The 12,687-nt window shown below is 41.3% G+C and overlaps 1 protein-coding gene across 2 annotated transcripts in view; it reads left to right on the plus strand.

Moving 5' to 3' along the window:
• LOC114546691 (RAS guanyl-releasing protein 1) overlaps positions 1 to 11,603 on the plus strand; it is a 19,788-nt gene extending 8,185 nt beyond the window's left edge. The window contains exons 3-17 of one of the 2 annotated variants that reach the window (XM_028565671.1): positions 2,052 to 2,157; positions 3,593 to 3,655; positions 3,743 to 3,874; positions 4,451 to 4,604; positions 4,781 to 4,954; positions 5,777 to 5,893; positions 5,979 to 6,254; positions 6,664 to 6,744; positions 7,495 to 7,599; positions 7,778 to 7,887; positions 8,370 to 8,514; positions 8,676 to 8,712; positions 9,120 to 9,251; positions 9,958 to 10,283; positions 10,381 to 11,603. In XM_028565671.1, coding sequence (XP_028421472.1) covers positions 2,052 to 2,157; positions 3,593 to 3,655; positions 3,743 to 3,874; positions 4,451 to 4,604; positions 4,781 to 4,954; positions 5,777 to 5,893; positions 5,979 to 6,254; positions 6,664 to 6,744; positions 7,495 to 7,599; positions 7,778 to 7,887; positions 8,370 to 8,514; positions 8,676 to 8,712; positions 9,120 to 9,251; positions 9,958 to 10,283; positions 10,381 to 10,515 — 2,093 coding nt within the window. In that variant the 3' untranslated portion in view covers positions 10,516 to 11,603. The remainder of the gene's footprint in view (positions 1 to 2,051; positions 2,158 to 3,592; positions 3,656 to 3,742; positions 3,875 to 4,450; positions 4,605 to 4,780; positions 4,955 to 5,776; positions 5,894 to 5,978; positions 6,255 to 6,663; positions 6,745 to 7,494; positions 7,600 to 7,777; positions 7,888 to 8,369; positions 8,515 to 8,675; positions 8,713 to 9,119; positions 9,252 to 9,957; positions 10,284 to 10,380) is intronic. The other variant, XM_028565673.1, reaches the window with a different exon arrangement.
• The last annotated feature ends 1,084 nt before the right edge of the window (positions 11,604 to 12,687 follow it).

Consider the following 12,687-nt stretch of genomic DNA (forward strand, 5'->3'; position numbering starts at 1 on the left):
GACGCAAGTGTCTTTGCTAGTTTAAGACCGACGCAGTTGTCAATTTTTAAATAGCAAATGCTCCTACGCGCATTTGTGCGCCAATGGGCGTGCTGATCTTATAGGGAGGTGTGTTCAAGTGAATTCTTGGCGTATTGCTATCTTGAGGCAGCGGGAAGTGATCGCGCCATTGACCAACAAAAACCTGGTCTAAAGTCAATAGCGCAGCGTTTCATTTTTATTTTAACAGCGAATTAGTAAAATGCGACTAGGCTCGTGCACAGCGCGCACTATGCTTGTTACACACATTCAGGGAAGCGCAGCAGCACACAAAGATTACAAATAAAAAATATTACGGTGCAAATCTGCCATCATAATAGCAATGCGCCAAGGTACAGACGCACCTGGCTTTTAAAGGGAATGGGAGATGACATTGATTGGTTTATTGCATGTTACGCCCAAAACACACCTATGAATTAATAAAGACACTAAGTACAACCCTTTTGAACCATGCGCCCGGCCCACGGACCCTTTTTTCCGCCGTCAAACTAGCAAAAGTGGATTTGGACACGCCTTAGACGCACCTGCACCATGCGCTTCACGCCGTGCACTTAGATCGCTAAAATAGGGCCCAGAGTTTGTTAAACCTCCTTCCTGAAATGGGCCCCTGGTCACAAAGGGAGGAAGTTGGATATACACAAGGAAAAAGGAAGCGAAAAGGTAGTGAGACAAGCAAGCCACAGAGTTTCACACAATCAGAGGAAGCCACTACAGTTTTAATGTAAACAGTCACAGGAAAATATGGCTTTAAAACTGAGAAAATGATCATGAAAAAATAAAACTCATGGACTACAGTAATATAGTAACACAGATTCCATAGTAAGAGCACTAGAGATGCTTATTGAATAATATATATTATTCATATCTAAATAATAACAATTTAAATTTGTTGAATGTCTTATTTTTTCTTAAACTAGAGCTATTAGATTCCACCAGGCGCAGCTGATCGCGGCCACTCTAGACAATGCTTGTGATTTCATCAGCATTTCAGAAGTGCCCCAGAAGCGGCTCTTCGTTCTGCTCTGCTACTAATACGTGCCTGGTCTATTTTTGACAGAGCATTTCTCCTCACCGATCAACAAGCGATTCTGCTCCTCTGCTCTTTTCTAATCACATGCAGAGCTGTCTGTCGCGCAGTTTCCTTGCACTTGACAGATTTATTTGTCGCATGACCCTGCAAATGTGGATTAATCCGCAGCTGAAAATAGTCCCAAATGAAAGCACTATTTTTACTCCTGTTTGAGATTGCAAAAAACTAGAGTGGCCAGCTGTTTTGGACTTTTTATGGGTCCGTGCCGTCAACAGCCTTGGCCGGAGGCATTACGTTTTTGGGGTTGTCCATCCATCTGTCCCATTCTCGTGAATGCAATATCTCAGGAACACCTGGAGGGAATTTCTTGTCTTATTTCTTTCTTGAAACGCCCACTCGGACTCAAGGATGAACTGATTAGACTATGATGGTCAAAAGTCAGATCACTGTGACCTCACAAAATGCGTTTTTGGACATAACTCAAAAACATTTCAAAAACGCTTTTCTGGCTATATTCAACCCCATAACTCAGGGGAGATTGTGTCCATATTTCACATGTGACGGATTTCACATTTGGTCAGATACTGAATTGGTGACACTAATCTTGGGTGCCCACCTTGAAACTGGGATGATTGGAAAGATCTTTTGGGCTGCCGGGTTGAAGATGTGTGTTTATGCTTTGCCCAAAAATACCTTTTAAAAAATTCCTTCCTTTGGGGGAGGCATACAACCGCAAGGCCGTAATTTTAATTTGAAAATTAGTAATGAGTATATATTTGCGACTGGTTTATTTTAAGTTAAACACATGTGATGTGTCAGACACCACTTATTCTGGTTTGATAAATCTTATCAGATGCCACCTAAACAACGGAAATCTTATGTCACCTCAGATGGAACTGGACATGTTGTCTTGCAATAGGCATTGTTTTCTTTACTTTGTAGCAATGAGAGTCAATTCAAGTGTGTGCATTTTGTCTTGCAGACTCAGATGGTGGTGTTTGTGGGAGCAGCCACCTGTTGAACATCACCCTGACCATGCACCGTATCCACATCTCCTCCAGTGATCTGCTGGATAAACTCACCGCTCTATATCCTTCAACAGTCCATCATAAGGCTATGATTGCTATCTCAACACAGACAGATAAATCAAACAATGCACTGGTCAATTTTGAGAACCAAATGTAAAGTGGGATCAGATCACTGGCTCTGTTGTGTGCTGCTTTCCTTTGGTTGTCAACAGCAACGGGCAATCAAGCTTGTACTTGGCTTACAATGCAGCCTGTAGCTGTCAGTGTAAAGTGTGATAGGCAAGTGGCAACTCATGTTTACTCCTGCTGTCAGTTGCTGTAGACCTTTCACATCTATGTCTGTGTAAATCCCCTCCACACTGGGTCCTGTATCCCATGCAGCATAGTATATTACCATTATGTATTTGGTCTCTTTCAAAATGCTTGATTTTTTTTCCCCCTACTTCACACTGAGAAAAAAGCATGTTTTTTTTTGTAGTGTCTTGTGACTGAAGGGCCTGTAATTTAGGCTTCCATTCAGGAAACAACAGTGGCGTCACGAAGCCTCTCAGAGGAGCCTACTGGCCCCGGTGAGCAGCCTTGGTGTTTCAGGTGTTAATTACCTCTGCCTCTTTCACATACAGGTCCTCTTCAATTGTATATAAACACAGACCCTCTCTTGCTTAAAGAGCCTCCTGCTCACACGAACCCACGTCAGAGCACACAACGCAGAATGCCCCTCTGCTTTTTTTAACCCTCTCGTTCTTAGCCGAAGACCCAAAAGGATAAATCAAATAAATTCAGTGTGTGAGGTTAGGATCAGGGAAGAGACACAGGGGCCATTAACAGCCTTCATCACAGTCTGGCCTTGGGATTGCGTGGGCAGTTCTTCTGCTCCAATGATGCAATTAGCCTTTTATGTGCATCACTTCAAGCTGATTTCTGCTAATTGAGAGCTATAGTCTGTTTATAAGAGCTGCTTAAGGATATGCTTTTGTGTGTACTGTACATAAACTGATAGGGCAGTGTTTTTGTGGTCAACATGTGCAAAATGGAAGACTGAGTGACCATATATATGAATAATATTCTTATGGGCTGACAACATTGATCAAAACATCTTTAGAGTCCTAACACTTAAAAATGCACATTCATCAACAGTTGTTCTACAGTATATGAGGCATTGATTGTCTGTTCTGTTTGTACATTTTGTTATTCACTTACTTCAGTATGCCAGAATGATTCATTCAGTGATGCTCATCAGTCGCCTCCTCCCACATTACCAAATGCCACTTCTGTTCGCCTTTTACTTTAGTTGCTGTAGTTTTTATTAATGAGTTGTTTGTATGAAAGAAATCCTGCAGTCGAAGTACACATATGTTCGTTGTCCCGAACAATGTCGACGATCAGCAGATTTGCCAACAAGCTATTTTCGCATGAACAAATAAATAAAAACCACACTTTGCTCAGGTTAATTATCACGATCAGTCAACATCAGCTCCTTAACCAAAGCCCTTACATTTAAAACGGCGCTGGACAATGAGCAGCCAACAGAGTGCCAGAGGATATGCTACCTCATCAGGTCAGTTTAACACACTGATGCATTGTGAGAGTCTAACTTTAATTGTATGTTCTGTATCAGTCTCATGGTATCATCTCGGACCTCCAGGCATTGGATCCAGGAATTCTGGATGATGTTCCGGTTGCACCACAGCTTGTCCGACAGCCTGGACCAGTTCCGGGAGCTGATCAGTGAGCAGGGACAGGAGCATCTTTGCTCTCTCCTAGAGACCAAATGGATGTAAGTGTTAATCTCTGACCAGCTGGCAACTGAGACATTAGGCCTACACAACACTCAGTTGTTTGTTCAGTGATGGAAATTACTGAAATCAGTCACAATCAAAGAAAGCAGACTTTGAACTGAACAGTATAACTTTGAGGCTGCGAATGTAGCTTCAAACATATGTCTTCTTCTATATTCCACACTTGACTACTTGGGCTGCAGCTAACAATTATTTTTATTATCGGTTAATCTGCCCACTGTTTCTCAATTAATCAGAAATTCAGAAGTTCAAGTCAGAAAATTTCCATCATAGTTTCCCAGAGCCCAAGGCGATGTCTTCAAATGTCTTGTTTTGTCTGACCAGCAGCCCAAAACCCAAAGATATTCATCATAGACTATAAAAACAGCTGATATTCACAATTGAGAGGTTTGAGCCACTGAATTGGTTAAAAAATGTTTTTAAATTGAGCTTAAAAAATTACTTTACGACTTCAAAAACTGAAACAATTATCACATTTTTTCACTTCCTGAAGTCATTCTGTCCGTTAACCTTTGCCGATTGTAAATCGTGTTATGTTCAATGATGTGTTCTAGAAATGAACGGGACTGGTCGTGGAAGGCCAGCCAGAAGATCAAAGCTAACAGCAGTAAAAAGAGGAAGGTTTCTCTTCTTTTTGATCACCTGGAGCCCATTGAGCTGGCAGAGCATCTTACCTTCCTGGAATTCAAGTCTTTCTGCAGGATATCAGTGAGTGTACACACTAAAAGACTATTCCAGTGTATAGGTTATTTTTTGCACATTGATGATTTGTTTATATGACATGCATCTCTGAACTGAAAACCATTAGGTATTTCCTCTCCACGGGAAATGTCTCGCAGTTTCCGTGCAGCAATTTATGCTCCTCTCTCTGCTCTCTGTGCCAGTTTGTAGACTATCAGAATTACATTCGAAGCTGCTGCATGAAGGACATTCCCGTGATGGAGCGTTCCATCGCCCTGTGTAATGGTATCTCCCAGTGGGTTCAGCTGATGGTGCTGAGCAGGCCGACCGCTCAGCTGAGAGCTGAGGTTTTCACCAAGTTTATCCATGTGGCGCAGGTAGTGGTTTAATCAACCCCTCACTACTGCTCTTACACTTTCTGTTCCTGGTTTAGTTGGAAAAAATGAACTCTTTTTGACACATTTCCTCTTTGCTTGCATTAACGTGCTATTGTTCATGCACCTTATCTAACTGACAGTCGATTGTCACGCTCTGCACAGCACTATAGATGCAACATAATTTGCAGTTGCATGATGCATACTCACAGAGAGCTGGTAATAGATTTCCAAGAGCTCCGCTGCAGGCTTTTTCGCGTAACCAAAGATTTTACCAAAATATTACAAAAATATTAACTGTAGCAAGCTAATGGAGTCATTAAGTGGAACACACTTAGACACAGAGGAGTTTGTGAAAGTGGAAAAGAGAGAAGTGAGTGTAGTCGCTGATCAGACCTTGCATGCTAAAACCAATCCAATGTGAAGCTGCACGTAGCCTACTGAGAAGCGATGCGCTGGCTTCAGGGAGCCGTTAGGCAGGCTTGTACTCTGATGGACCTCTTGCACTGTTACACTAATGCAACAGTCTGCTGCTGCTCACGGCTGTCAACCTAAAAAACCCCAAGGGTGTGGAAACGAATTTCACACCATAATGCTCCAGTGCCAGCACGAATTAGAGATCTAAAAAGAGAGAGAAAAGACCTTCCAAAAAAGAGTGAGATATCAGAGCGCGGGAAGAAAAAGCCGACAATTTAAGTGGCTTATGTAACTGCAGTGTTGTGGATTATATAACCAAGGCTACCTGGAACAAGTTTAATTGCGTGCGTGTATACATGTGTGTGCACGGATGCACTGATATGTGTGCTTTTTGTGTGCGTCCACCAGAGTCTACATCTTATGCACAATTACAACACACTAATGGCAGTGGTGGGAGGGCTTTGTCACAGCTCGATTTCCAGACTGAAGGACACCACCTCACTTGTACCCAGTGAGGTCACCAAGGTAAATGACATCTATCATCATAAGAGCCAGCTGATGATGGAGCAAAACCAAAACATCCTCACTAAAAAATTCTATCACTCCCTAGGTACTGAACGAGATGACAGACCTGCTGTCCTCTTGCAGAAACTATGACAACTATAGACAAGCTTACAACAAGTGTACAGGTTTTAAAATCCCTATCATGGGGGTCCACCTCAAAGATCTGATTTCGGTTAATGAGGCCATGTCAGACTATGTTGAGGACAACAAGGTGAATGTCCAGAAGCTTCAGGCACTCTACAGCCACATTAATGAGCTGATCCAGCTCCAGCAAATCCCTCCTAGGCTGGACGCTAACAAGGACCTGGTCCATCTGCTGACGGTAGTGCAACTTTACTTTAGATTATTTTCCAAATTGTTATGTAGCTTCTGCTTCATGTGATTCACTAGATTGTATTGAACGCAAGCCAGATGCAAATGAGTGTGTTACAGCATGTGGATTGTCCGCGCTTGTGTGGGTGTGATGAGAGTCTATGATCTATGAGTGTGTGGGTGATGAACTGAGTGTGAATGAGAGGGAGTTCAGATTGATATATTGTTTTGTTATCTGTGTGTGGTGCTTTAAATGTACTTGAGCGACAGAATGCCCATGAAGACATAATAGTTACCCTGTGACCTAATATTGCCCTCATCAAAACATGTTTCAAGGAGAAAGATATAGATATACAGAGAGGTCTTACTCTTTCGGTTTACCTCCCATGTGTTGACATGTGTTTTCTCCTTCCCTACAGCTGTCCTTGGACCTCTACTACACTGAGGATGAGATATATGAACTGTCATACACCAGAGAACCCAAGAACTGTAAAGCACTTGTGAGTGATAGAAGCAGAGCCACTTTAAGTTAACAACTGTTTTCTGGTCTAGAGTTGGATAAAAAGATTGGTGCCACGTTCATGTTTGTATGCTAAATATGAAGCTACAGCCGGTTAGCTTAGCTCAAAGAATGCCAACTTGCCTGTCAACTAGCTAAGACATATACAAGTATTAAAGCAAAAGCTGAGTAATACTCAAAGGAATAGTTTGACATTTGGGGAAATACAGTTATTCTCTTTCTTGTCGAGAGTTGGATAAGAAGATTGATACCACTTTCACGTCTGTATGCTAAATATGAAGCTATAGGCAGCAGCGGGTTAGTTTGGAAACGGGGAAACAGCTAGCCTGCCTCTATCCACAGGTAACAACATCCACCTACCAGCTCTCTAAAGCTCACTAATTCACATGAAATATTTCTAGGATGTACCTTTGGACAGAGCAAGGCTAGCTGTTTCCCCTTGTTTCCCATTATTTATGCTACACTAAGATAACCAGCTGCTTTCTCCAGCTACATATTTACAAGCATGAGAGAGGTATTAATCTTCTCATCTAACTCTGCAATAAAGCGAATAAGCATATTTCCTAAAATGTCGAAAATACATTAATGTCCTTCTAAGCATTAAAAAAAGAATAATTTGCCAGTAGTCCTTCTGCTTCTGAAGGCTGTTCATAGACTTAGTGTTACAGTTAGTTTAACAGAATTGCCCAGATAATATTTCACACTAATTATCTAATTCATTTTCTATTAGCCAGCCACGCCCTCTAGACCTCCAGTTGTGGTGGACTGGGCACCAGGAGTGGCTCCTAAACCCGACCCCCGAACTATCAGCAAACATGTGCAGAGAATGGTGGACGTAAGTGTTTCTTTTTTCAAGTGTAGCCTCCACATTGCTACTCAGTAATGCTGTTATATAACCCTAATTATTTATTGTAACTATTCTTCTGGATGCTGCCATTTTGACAGCCTGCTATTATCAGCTATTGTGCACTAATAGTCAACCAACAATGGTGTTTCCCTTTTGTCTTTCACAGTCTGTGTTTAAGAACTACGATCACGACGAGAACGGCTTCATTTCTCAAGTGGAATTTGAGAAAATTGCTGCTAGCTTTCCGTTTTCCTTCTGTGTCATGGACAAAGAGAAGTGAGTTCGTTTGACAGGTCACACACATGCTCTGAGCTCATGTGTGACTTCAGAAGAGAGGAAGAAAAAGTGGTATTTGTGGTGATGAGTGTAGCAACAGGAAACATAAAATAGCTGCAAAACGAACCATAACTCCCCACCATTAAATAGTAACTGTTTTATTTCTCATGCACGTCCAGTGGTACGTGACAAACCCACAGAGAAGCATGTGATTCCTAATTTAGACCTAAACATGAAAACCACTATAGTTGATGGTACTGTTTTCACATTACACAATCACAAAGTGGTATGGTGTTCAACACGTGTGGCAGAAGAGGGTGCAGTCATAAATAAATCAGGTCAGACATTACAAAACATTAAAGTATGAAGGTATGGAGGTAGGTCTGAAAATGTCTGTCAAAATGTTTATACCCCCTTCACCATTCTGTATCATTATCAGCTCTATTTCCTCTGTTAAATGATTATGTGTTGTGGTTGTCCAGGGAAGGTCACATCAGCAGAGAGGAGATCACAGCCTATTTCATGCGGGCCAGTGTCATCTGCTCCAAATTGGGTCTTGGCTTTGTCCACAACTTCCAGGAGACCACTTACATGAAACCCACCTTCTGTGACAACTGCTCAGGATTTGTAAGTCACCACATCAAGTTAATGTATTAGAAAAATGTATTAACTGTTTTTCTGCTATGTCATAAACATTCTTCAACAATATATACCGTAATCTTGTTAGTTTTGCTTTTGCTTCAGTGATGTGAAAACAGTTGTGTTTTTCTCCATATTCTTCTTCACAGCTTTGGGGTGTCATCAAGCAAGGCTACAGATGCAAAGGTGATTATTGCACTCTATCTTGTGCAATGTTAGCATGTCTATTTGGCCAAATGTCAGTATCATGTTTACAAAATGAGGTGAGGTACACACGGTGTCTTGTGGGGAGCAGGTAAAGTAAAGCTATCTTAGGACGGTGTTGTGTGGTTTTCCGTGTTGCACACAGCTAGCTGAACCTTGCAGCACATGAAAAAAAGATAGTCTGCAGCCAGAACCACAGTTTTCCCCCTCCCCCATCCCTCAAAAGATCTGAGAGTTATTTGTTTGCCTGACACTAAGCATGCAAAAGGTCTGAAAGTTGCATTTGCAGTAGAGATAGTGTCAGAAAATTCAGTAGAAGTCAGTTTGTAGATGTTAGACCAACGCTAGTTCATGTTCTTACATGTTGTGCATTCTTTTGACTGGCTCAGACTGCGGAATGAACTGCCACAGGCTGTGCAAGGACCAGGTGGCATTTGAGTGCAAGAAGAATGCCAAATTGACCAACGCCAACGACAGTCCGACACTCAGCTCCACGCCTGTCACCACAGGTACCTCAGAGGGTGGGTTTGGCCAAAGGGGTTCATTACCAGCATAAATGGTCCCATTGACACACACACACACACACACACACACACACACCTGAAGTATGAAGACAATAACAACGGTGTAACATGGCAGCAATCACAACGTCCCTATGAGAGGTGCCATCTCGTGGCAGATACTTTTTATGGCACATGTTCATCAAGTAAGCTGTGCTATTTCCTGTAATCACTGCCTGCCACACCATACAGAAAACAAGAAAAGTCAGAATTTACATGATTTCACTTTAGTTTGCAGCAGCTTAAATAAGACAAGTATAGCGCACAGAGTCTGTTGTCAGGGTGATTTCCCTCCAGCTGTCATTAGGAACTGTTTCACTTACAGTAAATCTGAAGCTACCCACCTGCCACGAGAAAGCTACTATATTCAGAACTTTCGATTTTACTTAGTATGGATTGACACATCTTGAAAACACGGGGGCTGTATATTAACGCAGCCCCTCTTCAAATGAGTCTTTGTGACGTGCTATTTTGTCATATGGTTAATTTTTCTTGTCTTTGATTGCATACTGAATTTAGTCTTTTTGTTTTGTGGCCGTTGATTGCTTAGATCAGAAGACATCTCAGAAGACATGATTGTGATAAAAAAAAGTGGAGACAATCTTAACAATCTGCATTTTCCATTTGTCTCATTTGAAATAATTACTGATAATGCCCCACTCTCCAGGTTCAGAAGAATGTCCTTTCCCATACCCGCCAGATGACAGCAAAGACTGGAGCCCAGACTCCCCAGTCACCTCCTATTCAAGGCCTCAGAGAGTCCATTGTGGCACCCAGACAGAGGGACCCCAACCATCCTCTGCAGCCCATGAGTCCAGCCGCCTTCAGCCTTCTCTGCTGGTCCCAGCAGCACCCACCCTTACCTCATGTCCCAGCCCGGTGCCACAGAGAAAACAGCGACACTGTGCCAAGTGGGAAAACAGAGCATCTGTTGCGCAAAAGCCTAAAGAGCGAGAAGAGGAGAACAAACCCACCCATGAATCTCTAGAATCAGTGAGTGTGAAAATAAATCATTCCTACTAACAAATGCACAGTATTTAAATGTACCACAGTTGCTGTAGATCATACAAATCTTTTGCATATTTCCCAGGACAACCAGAGGCTCCAGAGAGCCAATGAGACACTACGTAGGAAGCTGAAGGAGACAGAGCGGGAGGTGGAGATGCTAAAGACACTGCTCAAAAGGCACGCTCTCCACCCTGTGGAGGAGGACTCCTCCTCCTAGACACATACACACACTGGACCTCCTCTAGGGAGAGTGGTGCTGCCCCCCTATGGCGGCATGTATAAATCTGGAACCAGTGTTTAAGTTATTGGTCATGAACAGTGCAAATATGTTACCAGTTTAACAACCTAGGCAATTTGGTATAAAGCCAGTGAAGGAATTTTAATGCTAATGGTACACAGTCAATCAAAAAAAGCCGATCAGTAGGTCACCAATAATGAGGTTAAGGACATTTTTTAGCTGTGTATGGATTTTTTTGAAACCAGCTACAGTACATACAGAAATTACAGTAAAAATACTGTAGTGTTATATTTCAAGAAGTTTCAAGTGAGCAGAAGGTATTGTAAAGTTCACAGAAGAATGAAAATCGTTGCAATGCGGATTACTCACTTTTTTCAGTGAACCATTAAGAATGCTTGGAGTTGGAATGAAGTTCCCTTTGTGAAGGCAGTATTTTAGAATGGAAATAGGGCAGAATGTGCTTGATCAATTGTTGATCAATAATGAGACTAGATATTTATGTTAAACATAAAATGGAAATCAGAGGAAAACAAGAATTGTGTATATCACAGGTGCATCATTATTATTATTATTATTATTATTATTATTATTATTATTATTATTATTATTAATAAAGGGGCTGTACTCAAAATACTGAAAAAACTGCAGGCTGGGATTGCATTCACACGGCTCTCATGGACTGTTCCCCAATATGTGAAATACCCGAACCGGCGATGAAAACAAAGAACATAGAAGCTTAAATTCCAACACAAACAGAGGGAGTGTGACTTCAGTCTCTGCTTAAGACGCCATTACTCCACTATATCTTTACATAGCTAATATTTGTTTGCTGCTATATTAATGTTCTGAATGTCGAGTACAGCCCTTTTAAAGACGAGGGCCAAGTGATTATAGCAGCAGAATGATAGTTGGAAGCCTCAGATGTACAAAACTGTTGTTACTCTGCACCATTGTCCCTGTTCATATAAATGCACAAGATGTTGTCAGTGCTTCTGCTTTGTTGTCTCAAACACTACACAGTTCATATAGAGAGTGACAGATATGAACATTTTGTACAGCATTCTAGGATTTTCAGTGAATTATTTATGCTTGTGTGTGTTGGCATGATATTGATACTTTTTTATTTTCATTGTGCAGCCATGTTATGTTATTGCCGTGTGGTCCGTTGTAGCAGTGTTGTACTGTAAGATACATGTGTTTGTAATGTGTGTAAATACAAAGTATACACAGTGCCATCTTAATTAAGTCAAAATTCATCCCTTCTCTCAGTATTGTTCTCTTAATGTTATAATAAATACTGTATTATATTTAAAATCATTGCTTGTGTTACTCAATTTGACCACTGAGGGTCACTAAAGCTTCATAATATTTCTTTAGCTGCTTTTTGCTATTGATTATTATTGACTTTTTTCAGACTCTCTGGGACCTGAACTAAGTGTTTCACTCTAATTAGCTATCTGTGTGTTTACCTCCGACACTTTCTGTCAAATTAAAGAGCAAAAAACTATCTTTTTCTCCACTTTTTCAACTTTAAAATCTTAAAGTCTTAATCTTTGGGAGTTTAAAAATGAATAAATCTTTGGAAGTTTAAATATGAATACATTGTTCTGTATATATCTGACTTTGTGAGACATAAACCTTTGAAGACAGGCTGTGTCACCCGGTTGTCTGGAAACTGTGCCAATCTGGCCTGTCCCTTGGGCTTTGCTACTGGTAATGAATTCCAGCTCCACACACATGTTGCCCCGTAGATAATGAGAGGGCGACTGTCTGCTGTTGGAGAAGCACAGATTCAAACCAAGTATCTAATCCTTCAGCTTTCTTTATGCAATACTCACGAATAACAGGTGATTTTTACACTGGTGTGATTCAGTATGTTTATTTCTATGGTTGTAATTCATTCTTAGATAAAGAAAGCCATTAAATTATATTGCGCTTCTTTATTTCTTGCAGCTACAAAGACTTGTTGCCTTGCATTGACTTGGCAGTGAGCAGAGAACCAGTGAAAAAAAAATCATCTCTGAGGCATAGCAGCTGCTCCCAAACCAAGCCTTGGTGACAGCTAATTTACTTCTTTTTGAATGTGACACCCTGCTGCAAGGGAGTAACACCCCAAGTCTACCAGGCTTTGTGCACGCTAATGTTGAATAA

Source organism: Perca flavescens, chromosome 20, assembly GCF_004354835.1.
Source record: "Perca flavescens isolate YP-PL-M2 chromosome 20, PFLA_1.0, whole genome shotgun sequence".
In the NCBI taxonomy this organism is placed as follows: Eukaryota; Metazoa; Chordata; class Actinopteri; order Perciformes; family Percidae; genus Perca; species Perca flavescens.